The 23,372-nt window shown below is 41.4% G+C and overlaps 1 protein-coding gene across 1 annotated transcript; it reads left to right on the forward strand.

The window, feature by feature from the left end:
- The first annotated feature begins 1,073 nt into the window (after positions 1 to 1,073).
- Positions 1,074 to 4,210, forward strand: LOC130091301 (uncharacterized). Its single transcript, XM_056259116.1, has 7 exons — positions 1,074 to 1,168; positions 1,265 to 1,407; positions 1,501 to 1,644; positions 2,601 to 2,654; positions 2,829 to 2,972; positions 3,517 to 3,639; positions 3,748 to 4,210. Exons 1-7 carry the CDS (start codon positions 1,162 to 1,164, stop codon positions 3,784 to 3,786), a joined length of 654 nt encoding a protein of 217 aa, XP_056115091.1. The 5' UTR covers positions 1,074 to 1,161; the 3' UTR covers positions 3,787 to 4,210.
- The last annotated feature ends 19,162 nt before the right edge of the window (positions 4,211 to 23,372 follow it).

Below are 23,372 nucleotides of genomic sequence, written 5' to 3' on the forward strand. Positions count from 1 at the left end.
ACTTACTCATTTCATCTGCTACTAGTGCTTATTCTTTATGTACCGTTTTAAAGATACTAGTCTGTATTCTAATTTCAAGACTTACTCGCAACATAACGTTGAATTCCTTTTCACCAAGTCAGAATATGGACCATCTTGCTTTTTATATACGTGAAATACAGTGCGCCTCCACAACTGAAGAGCGTGCGCCGCACACAAATGTTGAGGAAATATAAAGACAGGAAAGTACATTTTTCTGAGGTGTTAAACTTTTTATTTCGAAACAAGTTATGAAGATAACGCTGTAATAATTACACAGACCATCTCATCTGACATCAGATACATCAGGTACTCTGGCACTTTTACTTCAACTGCCTCTGACAGAAGATTTTTTTTTTTTTTTGAGTTGAGTCTTAAGGTCCTTGCACACTGAGTCAGAAACTTAGCCTTCGTAGCCTATTTGTGTGTAAGGACCTTTACACTTTACAACGAACAAATAGCTTTTATAAAAATGTTTTTTTGCCAAAAAAATAAAAAAACTGCATCAGATTGGTTAAGTATAACATTACACAGTCTAGTACTTTTGTTAATTTTTATACCTGATTATATGGTATCTTTCCTTAGTCATCTGAAATGTCTGTTAGCAAATGTTATGCTAGCATATCATAACGATTTATAATGATGCTTTGCTGAGCTTACAATCATGTTTCGCTGTATATCCTATGTTTTTATTAATCATTTTGGTGTATTTTATTGTTCATTTGTGTGTGTTTTTCTAAATAAACAAACTTAATTCATTTTGAGTCTGCATTCATCATTCACAGCTGTTGAAATAAATTTGTTTGGGTAAATGAGGACATAAATTAGGTTAAACTGCATGTCCGCCCATAGAAAAATAAATAAAAACTGATTCAAAAAGAATCCAGGAATAATAATTTCACTTTTCCGTTTACATGACGAAGGTTTGGTCACCACGATTAGCCTACTTTGTTACGTAACAGTCACTTAAGGTAAATTGTAAGGGTTAGATGTTAAAATGGATTGCCATAGAAGTCTGTATGAACTCCTCAAGCTCCAGATGGGAGAAGGGCGGAAACATTCCGAAAATCCCATAACAGAGAGTCTTTTTCAGGGATAGGCAGCTATAATATAGCTATTGTTTTGAACGACCAGCCGAAGAAAATGACGAGTAAGATATCTTATAAATAATGTGTATTTTATAACTTGTTATTTGCAACAACCGAACCTGGACTGATCCGAGATTTCTTTTGACGCTGTTTCTCAGGCGAGCCCGAGGCAGATGTTTCGGACGTTGCAGCGCAGAGCGCGAGCGATTCGGGCGACGCGGGGGCGTTATTGGAAGTTACTTTCCAGAGGAACCCAAGTCAAAAATACAAATACCTGGAGGCAGAACCCAAGATTTTAGGGGTACACGTAATTAGGTTCGCGTAATTAAGTAGAATTCAATGTGTTGTGATTCGTAAAACACGTCCACTGAAGAGTTGTATGTCTCATCCACAGGTGACGGAGATCGCGCTGAATGTCTTCTTCATGGGTCTCGGAATTCCGTTGGCAATGTCTTTTGAATACAGTCATCCGTATGCTAAGATAATCTCTTTTGAATTGATGATATACACCATCATACGAGCGTTTTCCGTTGTTGTTGTAAGTGTTCATGTAGGCTATGTTTTAATTGTAATTATTTATTTTTATATATTTAATAAGCCTGCTCGTAAGCCATTTTAAGTTGTTTGCTGGTCTTAACCAATTTAAGCGGTTCAATTTAGGTGGGTTCATGCCTTGACGGTTAATTCAGAGATTAAAGGGCCACTGTCCTGCAGAATTGTGACCCTGATCTCTAACCTGCTTTATAGTGATCCTGAAGACATTGGCTGCGTCTGAAATCGCATAGCATACTGTCTTGTAGGCTACTTAGGCTAATTAGTAGGCCTACTTCACAACTGTTAAAAAAAGTATTGTAACGTTCTCAGGCAAGGACGAGACGGTTTTGATAACAAAGGGTGTTTATTAGAGGCTGTTGTCGGCCACAGCCCACGCCATACACACCCGACTTGAGAACCGCACTTGAACCAGCGAGGCGCTCTTCTCCCCTCCTCCTCCCCAGATTTCCAAGGGGTGGAGCCTCTTTCCATATTCAACTTGACAACGAATCAATCGAATCACATAAAACGAATAAAGTAAAACATTAACATTAAATGCATCCTTATTTGTAACAGAACAGCATTTTGAACACGTTACAGTATGTTCTAGTATGAGTGTGTGTGTGCAGGGGCGTAATTTGTGGGGGGGATATAACCCCCCCCCCCCCAATATTTAAATCTATGCATTACAACCCCCCCATTATTTATACCATGATCACAATATCAGGAGGCATACCCAAACTTCAACCCCCCCAATGTTCAAACCAAATCTACGCCCTTGTGTGTGTGTGTGTGTGTGTGTGTGTGTGTGTGTGTGTAAACTACTAGTACGAATGTAATCCGGACAAACTACATTCGCCACAATGTCATTTGCAGGACAGGGTCAGTTGCAGGACAGTGACCCTTCAGAACAGAAGTTGCTCATCCCCCATGATGTAACACTATGTTTTCCTTAAACAGGGCATAATTGCTGGCAGTGTGGCGATAGCAGCGCAGAAACTCCACTTACCGACAGTAAGAGTATATATAGACACAGCAAAAAAAGAGGAAATTTCATATAAAAAAAAGTGTCATCGTGCAAGTTATGCACTATGTGTAAAATGGGCCCACTGAAGTTGAGTACCCACTCCGAATGTGTCAGGAAATAAGCATTTCTCATTTCACGTGTGTCATTTTATTTCTTAACAGCTCAAGGCATGTTTGGGAATGCAGGTGATCACATGTGTGGCATATACTTGCTTTTTCTTCAACACGATGAATTCCTCAACACCTGGTCACTGCTGGCTTTATAACGAGACAATTACTGGAAACAGCACATGTTCACTTTTAGAGGTAAGCTACACCATTTTAAAGAGAAAATTTCAGTGCTATTATGCTTTTCTCCTTTGAAAATAATGCTCTGCATATTAGGATGGGAAAGGAAAAACTTTCATACACAACTGAAACGGTTTCTAAATGGAGAAATTAAAGGGAAAGTTCACCCAAATGTCAATTTCTAACCCTCATGTCGCTCCAAACCCGTAAGACTTTAGTTCATTTTCGAAACAAATGAAAATCTTTTTAATAAAATCTGAGAGCGTTCTGTCCCTCCATTAACAGCTACGCAACTACTTTGAGCTTCAAACGGTTCATAAGAGATCGTAAAACTAATCCAAATGAATTGAGCGGTTTAGTCCAAATTTTACAAAGAGACTCGATCGCTTTACATGATGAACAAATTTAATTTAGGCTTTTATTTACATATAAACATTCATCTTCTCACACATCAGGTGTGGTAAACAGAATCTCTTGGGCTCGGGGATTGACAAAACAGCTATGATGATGAAATATTTGCCATTTAAGGATTCATATATCATTACCCTCTTTACTCACACAGGAGGCATTCATCCAGCTGACTTTATTGGATCTACTCATGGAGGCGACTCAGATCGCCATCTCTCTCACTCTCGCCGCGTACTGTTGCAAGGTGATTGCCTGCTGCACTCCCAGATCTCATGTGGTACGTGATGCTCATTTCACAAACCTTTCCATGATGCTGGCGACCAGAACGAATGATGTGAAATATGATGCAGAGTTCTCGATTGTAAACCGTTTCTGTCTTTTTCAGCCTGTCATCGTCATGATGCGACCTACAGCTCCACAGTGAAAGTGATCGTGTGTGCACCTTAAAAGACGTAATTTTATCTAATAATACTAATAAAACTGGCACATTATTAGACACACCTATACATTATACTATATTCAAACATAATATCAATATTTCTATTCATTTATTTTTTATCTATACATGAAAACAAGGACCGAAGTGTGTCTTTTTTCACTTATTTCTGAACACAAAATTGTAGCCAGTATGAATTAATTAATATGAATTAATATCTTTACAATACAAAATGTAAAACGTGTAAGAATGGCCTTTTACAGAACATATACTGTAAGAATCAGTCGCTATATGGACAGTGTCAATACTCAAATAAGAGGTTATTAAAAATATATATTTTTTAAAACTTACAGGTATCATGAATGATTTTCTGTGTAGACAGCATTCTTATAGCATACATGCATGATTCTATTAATGTATTAATAGCTATGTTTCCATCCACCAATTTTTATGTGAATTTTGGGATATCGCATTGTAACACTTTCCCTCTTCAATCTATGCTATATATACGTATATTCTGCCAAAATGTTCTTAATCTTGTTTAGGGTCGTTAGTCCCTTCAAGAAGGAGGGCGAACACAGGACACATGTACTAAATTAATCAACATGAATCCTTAATGTTGCAAGAGCAAACTCTAAGAAAGCCAAACCACTATGATTCAATATGCACATATTTTAGTATATTCACCCATCACACCACACATCACCATTGGAATAATATTAAACATACACAATCCCAATATAAACAATACAGCAAGCAATGCAGGTTTCATTTATATCAAAACCAGAGAAACAGTCAGTCATTTAGTCCATCAAGATTTCACTTGGGTCTTATATTCACACATTCGCGGACTTCCGCGTTCAATAACTCGTGAACCAAGGCCGGACTTACCATTGGGCTTGACTGGGCTCAAGCCCAATAGGGGGCCCCGTCCGTTTCAATAGAATGTCAGTCATTTAATTTTTCATTTAAAGTTTGGTGATTGGTCTAGCATTGTTACCTGGCCCTGCCCTGCAATGAAAAGTGTTATTTAAATAGCTTATGTTTCAGGTCTGTGGAGTAGGCTTTACTTATACGCTGAGTTTCGGTATATTTATGGCAGTTCACGCGCCGGCGCCTCAGTGTCGTGATTATCTATAATTGTCTGCTTTTACTTCTTATTTATTAAATCCAGGCAATTGGTTGATGAAACATTGATTAAAATCAAGATAAAATTAATACAAAACGAAATTCACTTTAAAAAAGTCTTTGCGCTTTTTTGTTTGACGTCTGTGAAAGTTTTAAAGCAGTCTTAAGTGCCGCTTCAGAGCGCTCGCGTCCGTAACGGAGAACTGTCACGTCTGTAACATTGTTTTTTCCTCATAAATGCGAACACTGACCAGGAACAGTTTTTTAAAAAGATTTATACACTCATAGATTTAGCTATTTATTTCACGAGTTCACACTTACATCAATTAAACAGAGTAAAGATTATGCGTATTTGGCGTGCTGTCCGGGGGGAGGGCTCCGAGCTCGGAATTTTGCCCGAACCCAGAGTACTCCCCCCGTTGTTGTAAGAGTATTAGGACTATAAGTGAGGAGATGGGGTGGTGGAGGGATGCTGTTAAACTGTCAATGAACGGAGGTAAGTTTGCTGTATATATACACAGCGCTTAACTCGTTGATTAAGCACCACTCGTGTCTAATTAGGTTTGATTATCTGAATGTGCTCCACGTGTGTTTAATTAGGTTTAATTATCTGAACGTGCTCCTCCCGAACTTTGTTAATAAAACATCATATGTAATACAAATGATTTGTAATGATTGCAACCTTACAGGGTATTTGTTTGTTTTTCAATATGTTTTCCAGGTAAATAAGTGTTTTATTCTTATTCTGACAAAAGACATTTGTACATTGCAATAAACACATGATCACTTTGAACTTTTTTAATCATTATTTATTTATTGGGAAAAACTTTTTTAAGCTTCAATCAGTGGTCATATAAATAAATGATTCCATTTTTTAACATGTAACACTGTCTATGGTACCAGTCACCTTTTGCAATTAACATAAATTATGTTATTTTGTTAAGTTGTTTGGTCAGAATCGTAATCTCTATTTTTATTCTTAAATTATAGAATTGTGTAGCTCTAATAGGCCCTACATAGCTTATATGTATCATTTATTTAAAGTAATGTATAGAAGGTAGGGCCCCTAAGTCCTGCCCTGACGTGAACTAAACGTTGTTACTATACAAATAACCCCTAACACATATAACACCAGCAGCTATAACCTAATTTTCCTCAAAACGAGCTTTCCTTCGCAGTGGACAAAATACATTGATCTCTATCGCAGGCTGCTGAGAAGGGGCCGTCTGCAAAGTGCAAAACCGAAGGAAAGCTCGTTTTGAGGAAAATATAAATATTAAAAGAATGTTATTTGTGTATTAAAAATATTCAGCTCACGAGATATTGAAAGTAATGCATATGCAATGGAATGGAAAGTTAGCACAGGCCTCAGACAAGAGCGATGTGAACCTTGTGAGGGATGGAGGGATCCAAGGATGCGCGACTTGTCTTAATATGGACAGTAGGCTACCCACACACACACACACACACACGTGCGCACACACACACACACACACACGTGCACACACACACGGACACACACACATTCCCTCAATGTTGAAGCCTCGCAATCAACTCTGGGAACATTTTGATTACACATTCTCACAGTGAATGTTTATAACATTATTCTCCTTTTTGCTCATTAATAATGAGAATAAATCGAGAATATTTTGATTGTAGTTCGGTAACGGTAACACTTTATAATAACTTTCAGTCATTTTCAGAAATTGCTTAAACACAATTTCTTCAGTCAACTAAATAAAATAAATATGCCAATCCCCATGGTGTAGTGTGTTCTTTGGAGAGTGCTTAATAACATTCAATGGTTTATTGAAAATTTATTGAAAGTTATAGAAACTTTAAGTTGCAGGAAGGATCGTGTAGGACCTTCAGTGACACATGGACAGCGCCACGAACATAGTCAAGTTTTCCTAAAAAGTTAAGTTGCCAAGCGGGATAAAGTTAGTTTTTTTTATCCAACGGTTGTAGTATGTTCCTAGTGACCACACTGACTTATTACAGGTGAAAATTTGACATGTATGTTTGCATAATTGATGAATGTTACAGTTATTGAACTGAACTGCATCAACACTGAAGTGACTTGAGCTGATATAGACACTTTTTGCTTGTTGGCCAAGTTGCTTCTCAGGTGATTTTGTTACAATTGTGAAGCTGCTGTGAAACAATCTATATTGTAGCTTGTATATACATTAAAAAAAAATCTATATACAGACACAGGGGTGTCGGACAGGGGGTAATAGTGGAACTAAGGATTACAGGGAATTGTTTGATTACAGTTGTATGTTGTTCCTCAATGCCAAACTGTTGTCAAATCTTTGACTGGGTGCTGTGTTTTCACAAGATAAGGTAAAATGTTTCTCAAACATCTCAAAACTTTCCCATGACAAAGTTTTGAAACAAGGTATGGCTATCTCTGTGCTGGTCAGATATAGTCAGAAAGACTGAGTCAGTGAGACGGAGAGGAGGACAGAAGTTTAGTGAGACCTTATTGAATATGTAGGGAAGTGGACCTGAACCTGGACCTCAGCATAGTCAGATTTGGATCTCTCACACTGTCGAATGGGGAGGTATAAAAAAGGCACAAAAAGTGTAAGATCAGATCTATGGGAAAAGGCAGGAGGGGTCGATTCTATGATAAAGAAGCTGCAGAAAGCTGATATTTTGAATATAAACACTGAATATTCCTCAGAGATATGGTCCCAGCTTGCCATAGATTTATTTAATGAAGACACACACAAAAATCGCCACTGGTTATGGGTCGTCTGTGTCACGGTATGGCCTTGGAGATGGAGGCAGACGAATCACTACAACAAAATCAAAGGTTTAATTTCCAGAAGGCAAAATACAACAAAGAGCTCCACACAGAGAGCGTATGTGCAAACATTGACCGACAAACACTGAATCAAGAACAGGAACTAAATACACAGATGATAATGGGTGACGACAGGTGACGGTAATGATGAAGATTGACTAATAAACTAAACACAGGTGACTAAACTGAGGACAAACGAGGAGCGGGAAAACTGAATAGGACTGAACCAAAACACTGAAGAAAACAAAGAGTCAAACTGTGACAGTATGCCTCCTCCAAAAAAGGCGCGACCTCGCGCCGTGTAACATCAATGGGGTGGGGGGGTGGGCGCCCTGGAGGCTGAGGAGGGCGAGGTCTGGAGCAGGAAGCCTCCAGGGCGGAGCAGGACGTGGCCAGGGCGGGGCAGACGACCCCTCGGGCGTCCAGGGCGGAGCTGTTGGACCCTCGGGCGTCCAGGGCGGAGCAGGCTGTGGGCGTGGCCACGGCGGAGCAGTCGGACCCTCGGGCGTCCAGGGCGGAGCTGTTGGACCCTCGGGCGTCCAGGGCGGTGAGGACCCTTCGGGTGGCCATGGCGGTGAGGACCCTTCGGGTGGCCATGGCGGTGAGGACCCTTCGGGTGGCCATGGCGGTGAGGACCCTTCGGGTGGCCATGGCGGTGACCTATGGCCCCCCCCCAAAAAATTATTGGGGAGAGTGACTGGATGAGGGACAGGCTGGGCAGACGCGACGTGAGCAGACCCAGGCTGGGCAGACGGGACGTGAACAGTCTCTGGCTGGGCAGACGGGACGTGAACAGTCTCTGGCTGGGCAAGCGGTGAGTGCTCCTTGCTGGACGGGACCAGCGGCGAAGGTCCTGAGCTGGGTAGGACCAGTGGCGAAGAGGGCTTTGTGCTGGGCGGAACCAGCGGCGAAGGAAGCTCAGGGCTGGACGGGACCAGCGGCGAAGGAAGCTCAGGGCTGGGTTCATGGGCTGTAGATGTGTGTGCTGCCCACACACACAAAACAGCCACAGACACCATAATGAGCACCATGTCTTCCAGAGCAGACTCAAAGGCAGCATGCCCAGACTCTGGCAGGCAGGCGACGGTCACTGGCTGGACGGTCTCTGGCTGGACGGTCTCTGGCTGGACGGTCTCAGTCGGGACCAGCGGTGAAGGCTCGAGTGGGCTGGACGGGACCAGCGGTGAAGGCTCGAGTGGGCTGGACGGGACCAGCGGTGAAGGCTCGAGTGGGCTGGACGGGACCAGCGGTGAAGGCTCGATGCAGGACGGATCTGTCTCAGGCTGGGCAGGCATGACGTGAACCATCTCAGGCTGGGCAGGCATGACGTGAACCGTCTCTGACGTGAACCGCTCTGGCGCAGGATCAGCGGGCTCTGGCGCAGGATCAGCGGGCTCTGGATCGGCTGGTGCTACAGTAAGGGAGGAGCCACAAACCCAAAGAGCTCGGTCCATAAACTCCATAAAAGACCGATCTAACTCTTCGAGCAGCAGAATCTGGGCCAGAGGATCATCGAGTCCTCTCCAGAACCGTTGCTTTAAAAACTCCTCCTCCCAATAAACATCCTGATACAGATGCAGATAGATTCCAACAAACTCCTCCAATGAACTCCCATTCTGATTAAACAGAAACTCATCCATTGCATCCTCCTCCATTACCTTTTCTTTAGGGTCGGTCAATCTGTCACGGTATGGCCTTGGAGATGAAGGAGGCAGACGAATCACTACAACAAAATCAAAGGTTTAATTTCCAGAAGGCAAAATACAACAAAGAGCGCCACACAGCAAACATTGACCGACAAACACTGAATCAAGAACAGGAACTAAATACACAGATGATAATGGGTGACGACAGGTGACGGTGATGATGAAGATTGACTAATAAACTAAACACAGGTGACTAAACTGAGGACAAACGAGGAGCGGGAAAACTGAATAGGACTAAACCAAAACACTGAAGAAAACAAAGTTGTTCTTTTTTTTTTTTTTTTTTTTGATATAAAGTAGTCCCAACGGATAGTTCATGCTGCATACTCTGATACAGTAGGTGGCGGTATGCACCTTTAAAGTCATGGATGCAATCTGCCATAAAACGGAAAAGAAGAAGAAGAAGAGTCAAACTGTGACAGTCTGGAACCATAACCGCAGAGGCCTGAGAGAAAGAGTACATCTTGCTGCAGATTCCCCACACCATCACAATGGGACTGAAGAAATCCAACCCGCAGATCAAGGTAAAATAATTAAATCACAATACTAAAATAAATAAAAGGTTTTTACAGTGTGCTTATTTATTTAAATATTTTTTATTATTTGTTTAAGATAAGAAAAGTATTTAAAAAATGTATTCACTTTGTTACTATTTTCACAAGTCTTAAAGGGTTAGTTCACCCAAAAATGAAAATTATGTCATTAATGTTTAAGATATTTTAGATTTAGTCAGAGAGCTTTCTGTCCCTCCATTGTAAATGTATGTACGGTATACTGTCCTTGTCCAGAAAGGAAATAAAGACATCATCAAAGTAGTCCATGTGACATCAGTGGGTTAGTTCGAATGTTTTGAAGCATCGAAAATACATTTTGGTCCAAAAATAACAAAAACTATGACTTTATTCAGCATTGTATTGTCTTCCGGTTCTGTTGTGGATCCGTGTTCACGAGTCCGCAGTGACGCTGCTGACGTAAGACGCTGCTGACGTGTATCTGGTGCGTCCGTGTATTCGGGTTCAAATAAATATGGCTGGGCAAAAAAATGCACGTCTTCCTCTGTGTCGAAATCCTTAGACATGTTTGCGAAGATTGTTTTATTGACAGCGTGCGTCTCCCTCAGACTGTGAACGAAGCTCGGGCGCACCAGACACACGTCAGCAGCGGCACTGAACGCGGATCCACAACAGAACCGGAAGACAATGCAATGCTGAATAAAGTCGTAGTTTTTGTTATTTTTGGACCAAAATGTATTTTCGATGCTTCAAAACATTCTAACTAACCCACTGATGTCACATGGACTACTTTTGATGATGTCTTTATTCCCTTTCTGGACAAGGACAGTATACCGTACATACATTTTCAATGGAGGGACAGAAAGCTCTCGGACTAAATCTAAAATATCTTAAAATGTGTTCCGAATATGAACGGAGGTCTTACGGGCTTGGAACGACATTAATGACATCATTTTAATTTTTGGGTGAACTAACCCTTTAAGGACCTTGCACACTGAGTCCGAAATTCGCGTCCGAAATTTTCGCACGTTCTACATATCCAACTACATATTTTACACCACTGACAAGGGAAAAGTCACTACTCACGGTGTTTATGGCTATAGCTTCAAGCTTTCTGCTGCTTCTCTTTCAAGGTAGTGACGAAACGCACTCTGTAGCGCTGTTTGTTCGCGTTCGGCTACGGGAGAAACATGACGTCACAATATGTCGACCTTCATAGAAGGGGGTGCCCGCGGTTATGTAGATATAAATATCTCATTCTAAGGTAATAAAAAGATTATGGTTTATTAAGTAGTTCATTATACACCACTGAAAACACAGTTATGGATGTGATATTGCATTTCTGATACTCAAAATTTTTACACATTGCACCTTTAAATGGACAAATGTGATGCTATTTAAGTAATTAAGCTGATGAATCACATCATTCTAAATTGCACTCACAGCTGTATATAAAGGAAAGACAAAAGTTGCAAACTGTTAAAAAATGGATGCAAAAAGAAAAGCAAACTGGTCCAAGGAAGAAAAAAAGGCAGCAAATAAAGAAAGCATGCGAGCCACTGGTACATTTTATTTTAGCTTATTAAACCCTTTTATGTTAAATGATTGTCTCCATGTGGTCAGCAGCTGAGCTCTTGTCTAACAGGTGCGGGCCCTCCATGTAAACATCTGTCTGAGATTGGTGAAATAGTAGAGGAGAAACTTGGAACGGCCAATCACTCTATTTGTGGCATTCAAGATGCCACAGACCCTGCACTTCTCAAATTGAAGACGTTACAAAGACAGTAAGAAGAAAATTATGCATGTAATAATGTATGCATGTAATAATGTGCCTTTTTAATAAATTGATAGTTCAATCACAACATCGTATTGAATAAACATGTTTGCACTGTTTCATATTTTCTGCATGTGAATGTAGTGTGGATCATGCTGGAGACGGTCCATCAGATGCATCTTCTGCTGTATCATCCCTGTGTCCTCCAGATGAGCCGTCTGCCTCACAACAAGACACTGGGTTTGCACAGGGCGCAGCCACTGAGGACGACATCGAGTCCCTTAACAGAACAAAGCTCAAATTGCAAATTAAGTTGCTGGGATTTCAAAATGAATATTACGCACTAAAACTGAAAAGAATTAGGAATACTCAATGATTGTAAATATGGTTTGTGTAAATAAAATTGTGTAAGGAAAAAAATGTTCGTTGTTACTTATTGTCTACAAGTTTGCTTACCCAAAATGTGTTAGCAAAGCAGTCCCTTAGTGATGCTCTCCCTGAAATGCTTTGTAATGTGTGTTCGGTGGTATTGTCATCATTCTCATAATAATCATGATCACATCAAGCAATGGGAGGTTACGAGCTTTGCAAATATTGTGCAAAATGCCACAAGCCATAATAATTCGACCAGCTTTGGACAGTCAATAACTTCAATTTTGTTACCTTTCCCTGATGAATCTCTGGCACAATATTGGCAATTTTACATTGAACTTTAAAAAAATTCATACAATATAATTTATGGCTTATTGGCCAAACCTGAGTATTTTCTTTATTTGACTATTAGGCCTAGTTGATATTTTCATGCTTTCATATACTGTATATACGGTTCACTTCATGACGCAAAAACAATAAAAGATCATAGCTCAGATAAGTCAAGAATGCACTCTCTGAACAAAATTGGTATCTTGTCTACAGTTCAGTCCAGTACCTGTTATAATTGAGCTGCTGTTCTCCTTGAGGTCTTCTGTAAGGGGTGAGAAGCCAGTGTTATAACCCAAGTCTCCCAGCAGATGACATCCAGGGCGAGCATAATTTTGTTCAAATAACCCAGTGAGGCCACTCTGGGAAAGAACCCGAGCATCATCCATCATCCTTCGGATGAGACGTTAAAATGAGGCCCTGACTCTCTGTGGTCATTAAAAATCCCATGGCACTTCTCGTAAAGAGTAGGGGTGTAACCCCGGTGTCCTGGCCACATTCCACCCATTGGCCCCTGCCAATCATGGCCTCCTAATAATCCCCATCCACTGAATTGGCTCTATCACTCTCTCTCCTCTCTAACTATAGCTGGTGTGTGGTGAGCGCACTGGCGCCGTTGTACTGTGGCTGCCGTCGCATCATCCAAGTGGATGCTCACACTGGTGCTGGTTGAGGAGAGACCCCCTGATATGATTGTAAAGCGCTTTGGGTGTGCAGTAGTACATATGAAAGCGCTATATAAATGCCTCATTCATTCATTCATTCATTCATCATGTGTTGACCCTGGCCATTTTGGCACAAGATCCAAGGATCTTGTAATTGGCATCAAATACAACTTGAACATTGATGCTGTGGAATCGCACAGTTCCACTGTACATCAATCGCAATCGAACCTTTTCGAACCTCCTCATTTACAGTTGGAGCAATGATGCGAACATGGGTGCCATCGTTTGCTCCAACAACTCCAGGAAAACCAGCAATCCTCATAAAATCTGCTTGCTTTTGCTGTATAGTTTGAAGGTCAGTTGGGAAGTCAATGAACTGCCTTACTATGTGTGATGTGGTTAGTGCAGCAACAGTGGTATTTAAGACCCTGCTAACTGTGGACTGTGATTGTGAACGCCATCAGGTCACAGGTTCGCGTTTAAAGTCTGTTTAGAGAGAACGCCGTCGTCTTAGTGGCCCCTAATGTAATAACAAATGATAATTTTGCTGGAAGTGAATCAATCAAAACCAACTTTAGCCGAAAATAACGTTATTCAAAATTGCTTTAAAGCCAAAACAATCTCTGTTACCGTAAATTGTATGTTTATCTCTGTAAAGCTGCTTTGAAACAATCTCCATTGTTAAAAGCGCTATATAAATGAAGATGACTTGACTTGACTTGATGGCCCCAAGTCACCACTGGTGCATTGCTGCATTTTTCCAGTCGCCAAGAAACGCAGAGGCATTATAACTTTAATTTCTGCAGTTAAAGCATTGTTTTGTAGAGTGGGAGAAGTTATTGAATTTCTGACTATAGGTCAGTAACAAAAAGAATACCTTGACGATCAAGCCTGTATCGTTTGATCAACTCGGTCATCATATGATCCCAACACATTCTTCCGTTGTTGGAAACTGTGCGGCCTCCTCTTCTCTGCTGCCATCTTGTTACTCCGAGTCCTAACTGGTTAGGAGACCTCTTCAGCTCTTAAATAATTTAGGAGCTGAGACCTAGTCTTAACACTTAGAAACCCTTATGAATCACTCTTATTCTTAAGTCTAGGAATAAGAGTAAAATTACGTCCTTCTTAGAATTTTGACTTGAGACTAAAATTTTACTCTGAGTGGCTTTATACATGTGGGCCCCTGTTGTGAAATTAGCAATAAGAGTTTTGGAAACCTACACCTTAGGCTACTTGTGAAAATAGTTCCAAAGCTAATAAAGAAAACTGTAAGTGTAAAGGGAATCTAAATCTCATTCATTCTAAATCTCTAAATCTCCGTCCTTATTAGGGAGAATATGTGATATTTGTAAGAACAGCTAAATGTTCATATACATATTCAATATTTATGGTTTATCTCAACCAGCGGTGACTGACCATGCCATGAGCCATGATCTCTTATCACTGAATAAGTTGTATGAGCAACAACAAAACAGTCAATAACTTCAATTGTTTTACCTTTTCCTGATGAATATCTGGCACAATGTTGGCAACTTTACATTAAACATTAAAAAAATTCATACAATATAATTTATGGCCTATTGGCCAAACCTGAGTATTATCTTTATTTGACTATTATATGAAGGCCTATTTTATTTTGATATTTTCATGCTTTCATATACTGTATATACGGTTCATGTACATTTATTTACAAACACAACACACATTTTTACAATCAGTGACAAATATAGCCAGCAGGGTGTTACAGTTATGTCTGTCTTGTGTCTGTATTCCTGTGTTTCCCCCGTCATTGTGATTTGGTTTAGTCCTGTGTTAGTTTTCCCGCTCCTCGTTTGTGTTCAGTTCCTTCACCTGTGTCTAGTTAATTTGCCCCAGCTGTGTCTTGTTCCCATGATCCGTTCTCTGTGTATGTAAACCCTGTGTTCTCCCTCACTCCTTGTCGGTTCTCGTTTATGTAACGTTTGTATTTGGTGTGGTAAATGTTTCCTGGATTCCTGTGGTAAGTTTTATTGAGTAAAGATTATTGAATTTGATCTGCTGACTGCTGCCTCTCCTTCAACCAGCACCACACCCGTAACACCGGGAAATAAGATGATGATAATATAAGTAATTGAAGATAATAGTTATGCTCAGTTCTTTTCATACATTGTTTTCAAATGCCTTCTGGAACTAGAGCTTGAATAGTGTGAGAGTGGTTTTTGTGGGAACTCAATTCAGACAGCTCAGCAATTATTTATTTTATTTTTTTATTTATTAAAATATCTAAAAATAACAAAGTTATGTTTGGTCCTAATTAGGGATGCACTGAATTTTCGGACACCGAATATTACCAGCCGAAAATGGCATTTTCGGTTTTTGGCCGAAAAGAGAAAAAAAGGCAAAAAATATATGGCGAAAATATGCCGTCCCCCTTATTTGATTATAGGGCTATTTTTTGTCAAATTTTTTTTCAATTCAGATTCAGTAAAATTATTATTTAAAAGTCTAATAATAATAATAATAATAATACAAATATTTCAAATAAGATTTTTTTTTTAAAAAGTGTTATTTTCGATTTCGGCCCAAAATTCTCATTTCAGTGCATAGTCCTAATATTTTATTTATTCATAATAAATGTATAATATTTTCAGTCATTTTCCATTTATTAAAATGTAGGGTCAATGACACCACACATTGAAATGATTGGGAAAATTTGCACATAACAAAAAATGTCTTGTATTGGGAAAATGTATTAATTGATTAAACTGATTTACCACAGATGCAGTAGATGCAGACGTGGAAACCCAGTTTGACACAGAGATTTTGGAAAGAGAGACAGACTTCAACTCACAACCTATATACCAGGAGCCTGACATTGACTCGGAGGGTCTAGAGAGTACACCTGAACCCACGAAGGTACAGGAGGGAGAGCCTGGAGTAAATGAGACAATGTCCAGAGGTAAAAAAAAAATTGTTATCTCTATGACAAGAAAAATGTGGGATGGGATCAAGCCAATAAAAGGGTCCTCAAAGTTAAGACCACCTTGGACAGACCATGTGTATGACAGCTTTAAAGAAAAGAATCCATGTTGTGCTCTCTCATTTAAATACCAACATGCCAAGAAACCCTGGAGCAGAAAGAAAAATCTTCCATATTTTCAAATAAAGGCAGTCTGCACATTCCCATCTTGCCCAGCCAAATACTCTTTCACAATGCAAAATAAACCTGCTGCACTGCAGGGTCAAGATGTGAAAATGTTAGTCCAACAAACTGGAGATATACAACACTTCCAGAGAAAAAGGCTAGGCCAGCGACCATCGTAAAAAGAGGAAAAATAGCAAAGGCCCTAACGCATGGACCCAGTCAGTCGTTTTACAGCACACTACAGTCAACACCAAACAAGCAACTCCTGGCTGGGAACACGACTGAATGTCTCAATAAAAAAGTGTTGAAAGTAATAGACTCAGAAATGAGGAAAAAGAAGTCCAATCACTCCAACGTCATGTTGGAAATATACTTGATGCAGACGTTGCTCAAGGAATTTGACACACACTTCGAAATACCGGGTTACATACAGCTTTTCAGTATGAATCCATTCATTGTTCATTTGTTCACAGAGCGTGGCATCAGCATTCTTGTGCATCATTTGCAAAGTAAGTCTCCTGTGTTGCTCTATCTTGATGCCGCTGGAGGAGTTGTGTCAAAAATACCTGAACAGCCGAAGCGTGTGTTGTACTACGCACTCGCTCTTCCAGGAAAAGCTCGAGATGCACCACCTCTTCCCGTTTGTGAAATGCTCTCCAATGATCACTCAGATGAACACACAACAATCACATTTTGGCTCATGCAATTTACATTGCATTTGTCAAAATACACAGAAATAAATGTTCACCAGGTCGAGACTGATTACAGCTGGGCTTTAATACAAAGTGTAACGCTTCCTTTCAACAAAGAGCACATCAGCTCTTACCTCGACAGAGCGTACGAGTTCTGCACTGGGAACACATCAAGGGATGAAATGAAGTCGTATTTCATTTCATTTCATTTCATTTATTTATTTAAGGACAGTGCACATTAATTAACATCACTGTAAATGTGCCAGTGTTAGCCAGCAGGCTAATTTTCAAATGTAGTCCATTGGCAAGATGTTATACTAGGCACATGATGGCTAGAATAAATAAAAAATAAAAAATAAACATTAAATCACACAGCAATTGATACACAACAATAAAACATAATGCCATAGCACTGGCTCCATTAAAACATATAACATATAACCATACAGCCATACAACTGTTAGGGAATTAAACAGTAACCATCTATCATCTATTTATCATATACATTTACCGTTACAAGACAGCTAAAATATAGAAGCAGACATTAATTATTATGAGAGGTGTTCACATTTTTGTATGCTTAAATTCTGTCTTGCACATTTGCTCCGCGCACATTTTGAAAGCTGTCAGACAGGCAATCTCTAGGCAATCAAATGACAAAGGACTGAGAGACTTTGCCACGTATGCTTTCGCAAGACTCCAGAACGCCAGCTCCATGATTGAATCAAGAATTGTTTTCCGTGCATTTTGTGCCCCGCTCACAACTCCACAAAACACAAACCTCGTCAAAGAAAGTCTGTGTGTTTTGGAGAGTGTCATTTCAAGATCCAGATACACTGGAAGAAACTCCCCAATCTGAAGACTGGGAAATGTGTGAAAGTGAAGAGAGAAGACATGCAATGACCATCATTGGCAGATCACCATTCACTGCTTTCTTCCAGCAGATCATGAAAGAGGTGAAGGAAGAAGAGGAAGGTGATGAGGGGTGGTGATGGCGCAGTGGATAAGACACGTGGACAGTGAGAGACCCGGGTTCGAACCCACTGTGAGACAATGTGTCCCTGAGCAAGACACTTAACCCCTAGTTGCTCCAGAGGCGTGCGACCTCTGACATATACACTCACCGGCCACTTTATTAGGTACACCTGTCCAACTGCTCGTTAACACTTAATTTCTAAGCAGCCAATCACATGGCGGCAACTCAGTGCATTTAGGCATGTAGACATGGTCAAGACAATCTCCTGCAGTTCAAACCGAGCATCAGTATGGGGAAGAAAGTTGATTTGAGTGACTTTGAACGTGGCATGATTGTTGGTGCCAGAAGGGCTGGTCTGAGTATTTCAGAAACTGCTAATCTACTGGGATTTTCACGCACAACCATCTCTAGGGTTTACAGAGAATGGTCCGAAAAAGAAAAAACATCCAGTGAGCGGCAGTTCTGTGGGCGGAAATACCTTGTTGATGCCAGAGGTCAGAGGAGAATGGCCAGACTGGTTCGAGCTGATAGAAGGGCAACAGTGACTGAAATAACCACTCGTTACAACCGAGGTATGCAGCAAAGCATTTGTGAAGCCACAACACGCACAACCTTGAGGCGGATGGGCTACAACAGCAGAAGACTCCACCGGGTACCACTCATCTCCACTACAAATAGGAAAAAGAGGCTACAATTTGCAAGAGCTCACCAAAATTGAACAGTTGAAGACTGGAAAAATGTTGCCTGGTCTGATGAGTCTCGATTTCTGTTGAGACATTCAGATGTTAGAGTCAGAATTTGGCGTAAACAGAATGAGAACATGGAACCATCATGCCTTGTTACCACTGTGCAGGCTGGTGGTGGTGGTGTAATGGTGTGGGGGATGTTTTCCTGGCACACTTTAGGCCCCTTAGTGCCAATTGGGCATCGTTTAAATGCCACGGCCTACCTGAGCATTGTTTCTGACCATGTCCATCCCTTTATGGCCACCATGTACCCATCCTCTGATGGCTACTTCCACCATGTCACAAAGCTCTTATCATTTCAAATTGGTTTCTTGAACATGACAATGAGTTCACTGTACTAAAATGGCCTCCACAGTCACCAGATCTCAACCCAATTGAGCATCTTTGGGATGTGGTGGAACGGGAGATTCGCATCATGGATGTGCAGCCGACAAATCTGCGGCAACTGTGTGATGCCATCATGTCAATATGGACCAAAGTCCCTGAGGAATGCTTCCAGCACCTTGTTGAATCTATGCTACGAAGAATTGAGGCAGTTCTGAAGGCAAAAGGGGGTCCAACCCGTTACTAGCATGGGGTACCTAATAAAGTGGCCGGTGAGTGTATAGCAATTGTAAGTCGCTTTGGATAAAAGCGTCAGCTAAATGTAAAATGTAAATGAGACATGTTTGGCCAAAGAGGACAACCCATACTTTTGTCCGGGCATCCTCACTGTCCTCTTTGATACCTACCTTGCCATTTTTCCTCTTTGGAGTGGCTTGCTTTTGGGAGACCTGACTACCGGTAGGTATGAATCTTGTGAACAGGATTTGGTGACAACATTGACACTGCCAAAAACAAGAGATACCAATTGTCACATAGAAAGGTGGTGTGGAATTGTCAAACATTCCATAATGCATAAAGAAAAAAATGTCAAACCAGAAATCTTCATAAGAAAAATGCATCAGTCTCTGCAAACAAGATACACAGAGCACATCCTTCTGCATAACCTTCCTCAAAAGCTGTTGCTCCAGCCTCAGCCACCTCTGAACCTTGATCAGTGTCAAGAAACTTGGATGAAGAAGAAGGAAGAACGTTTCCCAAACACCAAATCCAAATTCTTTTCTGTTCCTCAGAGAATGCCTGTTCCACAAAAAAGCCAGAAACGGCCAATTCCTGAGCCAATTCAGCTTCCTGCGGAGAAAAGAAGGATCCAGAAAGATGAGCCAAAAAGCCAGAAACGGCCAATTCCTGAGCCAATTCAGCTTCCTACAGAAAAAAGAAGGATCCACAAAGATGAGCCAAAAAGCCAGAAAAGGCCAATTCCTGAGCCAATTCAGCTTCATACAGAGAAATAAAGGATCCACAAAGATGAGCCAAAAAGCCAGAAATGGCCAATTCCTGAGCCAATTCAGCTTCCTACAGAGAAAAGAAGGATCCACAAAGATGAGCCAAAAAGCCAGAAACGGACAATTCCTGAGCCAACTCAGCTTCCTACAGAGACAGAAGGATCCACAAAGATGAGCCAAAAAGCCAGAAACGGCCAATTTCTGAGCCAACTCAACTTCCTACAGAGAAAAGAAGGATCCACAAAGATGTGTCAAAAAGCCAGAAACAGTCAAGTCCTGAGCCAATTCAGCTTCCTGCAGAGAAAAGAAGGATCCACAAAGATGTGTCAAAAAGCCAGAAACAGTCAATTCCTGAGCCAATTCAGCTTCCTACAGAGAAAAGAAGGATCCACAAAGATGTGCCAAAAGGCCACAAACAGTCAATCCCTGAGCCAATTCAGCTTCCTACAGAGAAAAGAAGGATCCACAAAAATTAGCCAAAAAGCCAGAAACGGAAAATTCCTGAGCCAACTCAGCTTCCTGCAGAGAAAATTAGGATCCACAAAGATGAGCCAAAAAGCCAGAAAAGGCCAATTCCTGAGCCAATTCAGCTTCATACAGAGAAATAAAGGATCCACAAAGATGAGCCAAAAAGCCACAAACAGTCAAGTCCTGAGCCAACTCAGCTTCCTGCAGAGAAAAGAAGGATCCACAAAGATGTGTCAAAAAGCCAGAAACAGTCAATTCCTGAGCCAATTCAGCTTCCTGCAGAGAAAAGAAGGATCCACAAAGATGAGCCAAAAAGCCACAAACAGTCAAGTCCTGAGCCAACTCAGCTTCCTGCAGAGAAAAGAAGGATCCACAAAGATGTGTCAAAAAGCCAGAAACAGTCAATTCCTGAGCCAATTCAGCTTCCTGCAGAGAAAAGAAGGATCCACAAAGATGTGTCAAAAAGCCAGAAACAGTCAATTCCTGTGCCAACTCAGCATCCTGCAGAGAAAAGAAGGATCCACAAAGATGAGCCAAAAAGCCAGAAACGGCCAATTCCTGAGCCAATTCAGCTTCCTGCGGAGAAAAGAAGGATCCAGAAAGATGAGCCAAAAAGCCAGAAACGGCCAATTCCTGAGCCAACTCAGCTTCCTGCAGAGAAAAGAAGGATCCACAAAGATGAGCCAAAAAGCCAGAAACAGTCAATTCCTGAGCCAATTCAGCTTCCTACAGAGAAAAGAAGGATCCACAAAGATGAGCCAAAAAGCCAGAAACGGACAATTCCTGAGCCAACTCAGCTTCCTGCAGAGAAAAGAAGGATCCACAAAGATGAGCCAAAAAGCCAGAAACGGCCAATTCCTGAGCCAATTCAGCTTCCTACAGAGAAAAGAAAGATCCACAAAGATGTGTCAAAAAGCCAGAAACAGTCAAGTCCTGAGCCAACTCAGCTTCCTGCAGAGAAAAGAAGGATCCACAAAGATGAGCCAAAAAGCCAGACACAGTCAATTCCTGAGCCAATTCAGCTTCCTACAGAGAAAAGAAGGATCCACAAAGATGAGCCAAAAAGCCAGAAACGGCCAATTCCTGAGCCAACTCAGCTTCCTGCGGAGAAAAGAAGGATCCACAAAGATGAGCCAAAAAGCCAGAAACGGACAATTCCTGAGCCAACTCAGCTTCCTACAGAGACAGAAGGATCCACAAAGATGAGCCAAAAAGCCAGAAACGGCCAATTCCTGAGCCAACTCAGCTTCCTATAGAGAAAAGAAGGATCCACAAAGATGTGTCAAAAAGCCAGAAACAGTCAAGTCCTGAGCCAATTCAGCTTCCTACAGAGAAAAGAAAGATCCACAAAGATGTGTCAAAAAGCCAGAAACAGTCAAGTCCTGAGCCAACTCAGCTTCCTGCAGAGAAAAGAAGGATCCACAAAGATGAGCCAAAAAGCCAGAAACAGTCAATTCCTGAGCCAATTCAGCTTCCTACAGAGAAAAGAAGGATCCACAAAGATGAGCCAAAAAGCCAGAAACGGCCAATTCCTGAGCCAACTCAGCTTCCTGCGGAGAAAAGAAGGATCCACAAAGATGAGCCAAAAAGCCAGAAACGGACAATTCCTGAGCCAACTCAGCTTCCTACAGAGACAGAAGGATCCACAAAGATGTGCCAAAAAGCAACAGTCAATTCCTGAGCCAATTCAGCTTCCTACAGAGAAAAGAAGGATCCACAAAGATGAGCCAAAAAGCCAGAAACGGCCAATTCCTGAGCCAACTCAGCTTCATGCAGAGAAAAGAAGGATCCACAAAGATGAGCCAAAAAGCCAGGAACGGCCAATTCCTGAGCCAATTCAGCTTCCTGCGGAGAAAAGAAGGATCCAGAAAGATGAGCCAAAAAGCCAGAAACAGTCAAGTCCTGAGCCAATTCAGCTTCCTGCAGAGAAAAGAAGGATCCACAAAGATGAGCCAAAAAGCCAGAAACAGTCAATTCCTGAGCCAATTCAGCTTCCTGCAGAGAAAAGAAGGATCCAGAAAGATGAGCCAAAAAGCCAGAAACGGCCAATTCCTGAGCCAATTCAGCTTCCTGCGGAGAAAAGAAGGATCCACAAAGATGAGCCAAAAAGCCAGAAACGGCCAATTCCTGAGCCAATTCAGCTTCCTACAGAGAAAAGAAGGATCCACAAAGATGTGCCAAAAAGCCACAAACAGTCAATCCCTGAGCCAATTGTGCTTCCTACAGAGAAAAGAAGGATCCACAAAGATGAGCCAAAAAGCCAGAAACGGACAATTCCTGAGCCAACTCAGCTTCCTGCAGAGAAAAGAAGGATCCACAAAGATGTGCCAAAAAGCCACAAACAGTCAATTCCTGAGCCAATTCAGCTTCCTGCAGAGAAAAGAAGGATCCACAAAGATGAGCCAAAAAGCCAGAATCTGCCAATTCCTGAGCCAATTCAGCTTCCTACAGAGAAAAGAAGGATCCACAAAGATGAGCCAAAAAGCCAGAAACGGCCAATTCCTGAGCCAATTCAGCTTCCTGCAGAGAAAAGAAGGATCCACAAAGATGAGCCATAAAGCCAGAAACGGCCAATTCCTGAGCCAACTCAGCTTCCTGCGGAGAAGAAGGATCCACAAAGATGAGCCAAAAAGCCAGAAACGACCAATTCCTGAGCCAAATCAGCTTCCTGCGGAGAAAAGAAGGATCCACAAAGATGTGTCAAAAACCCACAAACAGTCAATTCCTGAGCCAATTCAGCTTCCTGCAGAGAAAAGAAGGATCAACAAAGATGAGCCAAAAAGCCAGAAACGGCCAATTCCTGAGCCAATTCAGCTTCCTGCAGAGAAAAGAAGGATCCACAAAGATGAGCCAAAAAGCCAGAAACGGCCAATTCCTGAGCCAATTCCGCTTCCTGCAGAGAAAAGAAGGATCCACAAAGATGAGCCATAAAGCCAGAAACGGC

The sequence above is a fragment of the Rhinichthys klamathensis genome, unplaced genomic scaffold (genome assembly GCF_029890125.1).
Source record: "Rhinichthys klamathensis goyatoka isolate OS25496 unplaced genomic scaffold, OSU_Roscu_1.1 h1tg000165l_1, whole genome shotgun sequence".
Classification (NCBI taxonomy): domain Eukaryota; kingdom Metazoa; phylum Chordata; class Actinopteri; order Cypriniformes; family Leuciscidae; genus Rhinichthys; species Rhinichthys klamathensis.